Below are 7,736 nucleotides of genomic sequence, written 5' to 3' on the forward strand. Positions count from 1 at the left end.
TATCACTGGACACCATATAATATAACTGGACACCATATAATATCACTGGACACAATATAATATCACTAGACACCATATAATATCACTGGACACCATATAATATCACTGGACACAATATAATATCACTGGACCCCATATAATATCGCTGGACCCCATATAATATCGCTGGACACCATATAATATCGCTGGACACCATATAATATAGCTGGACACCATATAATATCGCTGGACACCATATAATATCGCTGGACACCATATAATATCGCTGGACCCCATATAATATCGCTGGACGCCATATAATACCGCTGGACGCCATATAATACCGCTGGACGCCATATAATACCGCTGGACACCATATAATACCGCTGGACCCCATATAATATCGCTGGACACCATATAATATCGCTGGACACCATATAATATCGCTGGACACCATATAATATCGCTGGACCCCATATAATATCGCTGGACCCCATATAATATCGCTGGACCCCATATAATATCGCTGGACCCCATATAATATCGCTGGACACCATATAATATCGCTGGACACCATATAATATCGCTGGACACCATATAATATCGCTGGACACCATATAATATCGCTGGACACCATATAATATCGCTGGACAACATATAATACCACTGGAGTCCAGGGATTAGGTAAATCTATGCTTCCTTAGCTGCTACTTACCATACTGCTATACACCATATGCAATACCTCCCCCTTGGCACTTTCTGCTGTTTGTCCACAGGCCATATCTATATGACCTGTCCATATACAATGGGCTGTGCTGTACATTAACTCATAAACCTCTGGCCAGCATCCACATAGATCCCAGAGGTGCGCCCTCCCCCCGCTCATTATACCACAGAGCTTTCTCTACATCCATCATCCTAAACGTTCTCTCCGTGTCTTCCCTAGTGTGGTTCCCAGCGGCTACACAGCGGTTCATACCCTTCTGACTTACCTCATATAAAACACCAGTAATTCCATAGGTATGTAGTATTGTTCTTGCCTAAATCTATATCAAATGTGTCCTTATGCGCAATCCATGAATATACGATTCTATGTCTACCTTATAGATATACACTATATATCTGTAGGTGCACACAGCGGGTCCATACCCTTCTAACTAACCTTATATAAAACACCACTAGTATTGTTCTCACCTAAGTCTATAGTTAATGTGACCTTCTGAACAATGCATGAACATACGATACTCTATGTCTACCTTCTAGGTGTACTCTATATCTCTATATGGAGACCGTATACCCTGTATAGAACACACCTGTAATATGGTCACTAGATGTCTACTACTTATTCTGGGTTTGGCTCCTTGTCTTTTCATACAAATCTCTGTTTCATTACATCCTTATCTTCTGTCTCAGATCACCTCTTGGTCCCGTCAAGGATACGTTGGGGTAGGCTTAGATCATGGGATTGTTGTTCTTATATTGAGCCATGGAGCTTATACATTTTTCCATTATGTATTGCAACTTCACCGGGGGTTTTATTGTTGCCCTTGGCGCGATTTGAACACCAGGACTCCAGCGCTGCAAGGCTACAATGCTAACCACTGAGCCACCGTGTGGCCCCTAGAATTTGTATTTTGTATACCACTCTCACAAAGTGTGCAATTCTACATTGTAGAGTCTGTGGAAGGCCGCAACTAGGCCGAAACATAACTAATTAACTATTGTACTCTACTCACATGCTTGGATATGAATAAAATCATTTTGATATAAATCCCATTTTCAGTAGAAAAATTGTATTGTATATCATATACACATACCTCCCAACTTTTGAAAAACTGAAAGAGGGACAAAATGTGCGGCGCGACTCCGCCCACTTGTTAATTTTTCATGTTCCCGCACACAGTATAATCCTCCTACAGTCACCCGTAAATTATATGTCCCCCCTCTATCTCTCCCCCAGTTTTATATACACCCTTCATTTGCCCCCAGTTTCATGTCCCCCTTCCATCTCTGCCCCCAGATTCATGTCCCCCCATCTCTGCCCCCAGTTTCATGTCCCCTCCATCTCTGCCCCCAGATTCATGTCCCTCCATCTCTGCTCCCAGTTTCATGTCCCCTCCATCTCTGCCCCCAGATTCATGTCCCCCATCTATCTCTGCCCCCAGATTCATGTCCCCCATCTCTGCCCCCAGATTCATGTCCCCTCATCTCTGACCCCAGATTCATGCCCCCTCCATCTCTGCCCCCAGATTCATGCCCCCACATCTCTTCCCCCAGATTCATGTCCCTCCATCTCTGCCCCCAGTTTCATGTCCCCCCCTCCATCTCTGCCCCCAGATTCATGTCCCCCCTCCATCTCTGCCCCCAGATTCATGTCCCCCATCTCTGCCCCCAGATTCATGTCCCCTCATCTCTGACCCCAGATTCATGTCCCCTCCATCTCTGCCCCCAGATTCATGTCCCCCCATCTCTGCCCCAGACTCATGTCCCTCCATCTCTGCCCCCAGATTCATGTCCCCTCCATCTCTGCCCCCAGATTCAGGTCCCTCCATCTCTGCCCCCAGACTCATGTCCCTCCATCTCTGCCCCCAGATTCATGTCCCCTCCATCTCTGCCCCCAGATTCAGGTCCCTCCATCTCTGCCCCCAGATTCATGTCCCCCATCTTTGCCCCCAGATTCATGTCCCCCATCTCTGCCCCCAGATTCATGTCTCCACATCTCTGCCCCCAGATTCATGTCCCTCCATCTCTGCCCCCAGATTCATGCCCTCTCCTTCTCTGCCCCCAGATTCATGTCCCCACATCTCTGCCCCCAGTGTCATGCCGTCCTCTCCATCTCTGCCCCCAGTGTCATGCCGTCCTCTCCATCTCTGCCCCCAGTGTCATGCCATCCCCTCCTTCATCTGCCCCCAGTGTCATGCCGTCCTCTCCATCTCTGCCCCCAGTGTCATGCCGTCCTCTAAATCTCTGCCCCCAGTGTCATGCCGTCCTCTCCTTCATCTGCCCCTAGTTTCACGTTCCACCTCCACATTACACTTACCTTCTCCTCCGCTCCCTCGCAGCTCTCTGCGCGCCTCTCTCGCTGACACATATGCGGCTGAAGTGAGGAGCTGACCTGTGTCAGCTCCTCACTTCGCCGCTGCCGCCGGCTACTGGCTTGTAGACGCGATCATCACATCGCGTCTACAAGCCAGTAGCCGGTGGTAGCGGCGAAGCGAAGAGCTGACACAGGTCAGCTCCTCGCTTCAGCCGCATATGTGTTCAACTCAGATCTGCGTCCTCTGGACGCAGATCTGTGTTGAAATCGGGACATACCTCCCTCCAACCGGGACCGTGGAACATGTCACCCAAATCGTGAATGTCCCGCAGAAATCGGGACGGTTGGGAGGTATGTATACACAATGTTACCTGTATGACACATCACATACACAATCAGCGCCGCACCTTCCATGAGGCGACCTGAAGCAAGCGCTTCAGGCGGCGCAATGTCAGGGAGGGCGGCATTTTTGATTACCTAAGCCAGTCAGGACTTGCTAAGCACCGAGCGGTGGTTTGGGGAGGCGCTGCTCCAGTGGCCTCCCCTCACGCTCAGGCAGAGAGCAGGTCATCTCCATGCCTGCTCTCTGCCTGCGAACGGTGATAAGCCCCGCCCCCTTCACTTGGTCACGCCCAATTAGCTCAGTCACGCCCCATTCACTCCGCCCCCCTCCTCGGGGGGGGGGCTTTCTGTAGTTCACCTCAAGCGGCGAAAGGGGTAGGTTCACCCCTGTACACAATGTTACCTGTATGACACATCACATACAAAATGTTACCTGTATGACACATCACATACACAATGTTACCTGTATGACGGACACATCGCATACACAATGTTACCTGTATGACGGACACATCACATACACAATGTTACCTGTATGACGGACACATCAAATACACAATGTTACCTGTATGACACATCACATACAAAATGTTACCTGTATGACACATCACATACACAATGTTACCTGTATGACGGACACATCACATACACAATGTTACCTGTATGACTGACACATCACATACACAATGTTACCTGTATGACTGACACATCACATACACAATGTTACCTGTATGACACATCACATACACAATGTTACCTGTATGACGGACACATCACATACACAATGTTACCTGTATGATGGACACATCGCATACACAATGTTACCTGTATGACACATCTCATACTCAATGTTACCTGTATGACGGACACATCACATACACAATGTTACCTGTATGACACATCACATACACAATGTTACCTGTATGATGGACACATCACATACACAATGTTACCTGTATGACACATCACATATACAATGTTACATCACATACACAATGTTACCTGTATGATGGACACATCACATACACAATGTTACCTGTATGACAGACACATCACATACACAATGTTACCTGTATGACGGACACATCACATACACAATGTTACCTGTATGACTGACACATCACATACACAATGTTACCTGTATGACACATCACATACACAATGTTACATCACATACACAATGTTACCTGTATGATGGACACATCACATACACAATGTTACCTGTATGACACATCACATACACAATGTTACCTCTATGACGGACACATCACATACACAATGTTACCTGTATGACAGACACATCACATACACAATGTTACCTGTATGACGGACACATCACATACACAATGTTACCTGTATGACACATCACATACACAATGTTACCTGTATGACACATCACATACACAATGTTACCTGTATGACGGACACATCACATACACAGTGTTACCTGTATGACGGACACATCACATACACAATGTTACCTGTATGACGGACACATCACATACACAATGTTACCTGTATGACAGACACATCACATACACAATGTTACCTGTATGACGGACACATCACATACACAATGTTACCTGTATGACGGACACATCACATACACAATGTTACCTGTATGTTGGAGTTCCTCCAGTACAGCCTGCAGGCCGGGGGTCCCATGATCCTTCTGTATGACATATAGACTGACCCACAATGCTATCACAGCTTCTCTTCCTCTCTGGAAAATATCCTGTAGTAAAGTCCGGGCCAATGTTTTTCTATTATTTTCTAAACTGAGGTATTTCTAGAAAACAGGAAAGTCACACATACAGAATACAAAGGGTTAACACACTTATATTTCCTGTCAGTTTTCCTATAAATTTATGGAATGATTGGGGAGAAATCCTTCCGGCAGCACAAGTAACCATCAGATTATTCCCAGGATCTAATGACCCCTTAATGTATATGTGTGGTGTGGGGGTTACTAAAAACACCACGCCATGTTGGATTATATACTTTTAGGATATTCTCTAGAGATGAGTGAACAGTAAAATATTCGATGTTCGTTATTCGTTACGAATAGCCGCTCAATATTCGACTATTTGAACGAATATCGAACCCCATTATAGTCTATGGGATAAAATGCTTCATTTCAGGGGATCCCACCATTCAACTCAGGAGAGTCACCAAGTCCACTATGACACCTCAGCAAATGATGTCAACACCTCTGCAATGCAACTGGGACAGCAGGGGAAGCATGTCTGGGGGGATCTAACAAGCCCAAGTCACTGTATTATGTTGGTATCCCTGTCAGCCTGCGATATGCCTGAGATTACTTTTTCCCATAGGAATGCACTGACCAGCGTTGATTGGCCGAATGCCATACAGAGTACAGCATTCGGCCAATCAACGCTGGTTCTGGCGGAGGCTTGTCTGTGAGGAGGCGGAGTCTAAGATTGGACCAGAATGGAGACTGCTCCAAAGATGCAGTCGAGCTCAGTACACGGCCACCACTGCTACATCGGAGATGAAGCAGAGCTGGCTGTGTGCTCAGCTCTCTACACCGGAGATGTAGCAGAGCTGAGTGTGCACTATGCTCTGCTACACCCGAGATGCAGCAGAGCTAAATGTGCAGCAGGGTTCAACGCACACTCAGCACTGCTACATCTCAGATGTAGCAGTGCTGAGTATGCGCTGAACCCTGCTACACACTCAGCTTTGCTGCATCTCTGTGTGTGCTGAGCTCTGCTGCTTCTCCGTGTAGCAGGGCTATGTCAGCACTGCTACATCTGAGATCGGACCACAATGGAAACTGCTGTGGACAGATCTTAGACTCCACCTCCTTCGGCAGAACTAGTGTTTATTGGCTGAATGCTGTACTCTGGCCAATCAACGCTAGTCAATCCATTCCTATGGGAAAAAGTCAGCTTGCGCATATCGCAAGCTGACAGGGATCCCAACCAGATAGAGCCCCAAAGAGCTGGGTGAGTAACATTCCCCTCTAAATAAAGGTAATCCCTAGCTAACCCTCCTGTACATCTGTCCCTGTCTCACAGTCACATAGTTCAGTCTCATATGAACCGGATATTAAATCCACCATTCGTATAAATTGGAGGTCACCTGATTTCAGCCGCCAATTCCTTTTTCCGATTTTTTTTTCTATGCCTCCGTTGTCGTAGTTCCTGTCCCAACTCCCCTGCACAGTTATTGGGGCAAAAAAACACGCCAGGGAAGGTGGGAAGACTAGAGCCAGAGGACATCCGCTTCACCAAACCCAGGCCAGAGCCAACAGGGCCGAAAATGTTCGCTCTTGTAGCCTCCCACATCGAGGCCACAGTCTTCAGTGGTATGTAATTTTTTTAATCTCTGCAACTCCAAACTGAGTAGGGGCTCTGAAAAGAGCAACCTTACAACCACTGCCATGCGCCGTCATTTGGAAGGCAAGCACTGGGCTCAGTGGCAGAGAGCAAACGCAGAACAATCGTCGTCCGGCATTGCCGCCACTGCCTCTCCCATTGTTGCCAGTGCTGGTGCTGCAGTCCAGACCAGCAGCCAGGAAACCTCCACATCTGCCTCCACCACTTTATATACTTCTCCCTCATCCTCCCCTTTTCCTGCCTCAGCTCCTTTTCCTGCCTCAGCTCCTTCTCCTGCACCATCATGCGCCTCTTCCCAGTAACCCACCATCTCCCAGACTTTTGAGTGCAGGCAAAAATACAGCGCTACCCACCCCCATGCACAAGCCTTAAATGCGTACATCTCCAAACTCCTGGTCCAGGAGATGTTGCCGTTCCGTCTTGTGGAAACTCAGGCCTTCCGCGACCTGATGGCAAATGCGGCACCTCGCTATGCCGTCCCTAGCCATCACTACTTTTCCTGCTGTGCCATCCCCGCCTTGCACCAGCATGTGTCACGGCGGCCCTAAGTTCCGTGATTTGCACAAAGGTCCACTTGACCACCGACGCATGGACAAGTGAATGCGGACAGGGACCCTACATTTCACTGACGGCACACTGTGTGACTGTAGTTGAGGCTGGGACCGGGTCACAATCTGTGGCGGTCTACCTCATTTCCCCACCCAACATTCCTGACAGGGGCTCTGAACCACCACCCTCCTCCTCCTCCTACGCCATCACATCGACCCCAGCTACCAGCTGGAAACGCTGCAGCACTGGCATAGGGAGACGTCAGCAGGCCGTGCTGAAGTCATAAACTTAGGGGACAGACAGAACAGCCTCAGAGGTGAGGGATGCCCTCCTCAATGAGACTGCAACATGGCTTTCGCCACTGCACCTTGTGTGCCCACTTTCCGAGGCCTCCAGCAACGCCACCATCTGCCAGTTCACCGGCTGATGTGCAATGTCCCCACACGCTAGAACTCGACGTACCACAT

At 48.1% G+C, this 7,736-nt stretch overlaps 1 protein-coding gene across 1 annotated transcript in view; it reads right to left on the reverse strand.

Moving 5' to 3' along the window:
- Positions 1–6,669, reverse strand: part of LOC142187873 (NACHT, LRR and PYD domains-containing protein 3-like) — a 51,356-nt gene extending 44,687 nt beyond the window's left edge. Inside the window, exons 1-2 of the mRNA XM_075261681.1 lie at positions 6,613–6,669; positions 4,976–5,147 (exon numbers count right to left, since the gene is read on the reverse strand). Of these exons, the coding sequence (XP_075117782.1) occupies positions 4,976–5,147; positions 6,613–6,669 (229 nt within the window). The remainder of the gene's footprint in view (positions 1–4,975; positions 5,148–6,612) is intronic.
- Between the last annotated feature and the right edge of the window lie 1,067 nt (positions 6,670–7,736).

This window comes from Leptodactylus fuscus, unplaced genomic scaffold (genome assembly GCF_031893055.1).
Source record: "Leptodactylus fuscus isolate aLepFus1 unplaced genomic scaffold, aLepFus1.hap2 HAP2_SCAFFOLD_268, whole genome shotgun sequence".
Classification (NCBI taxonomy): Eukaryota; Metazoa; Chordata; class Amphibia; order Anura; family Leptodactylidae; genus Leptodactylus; species Leptodactylus fuscus.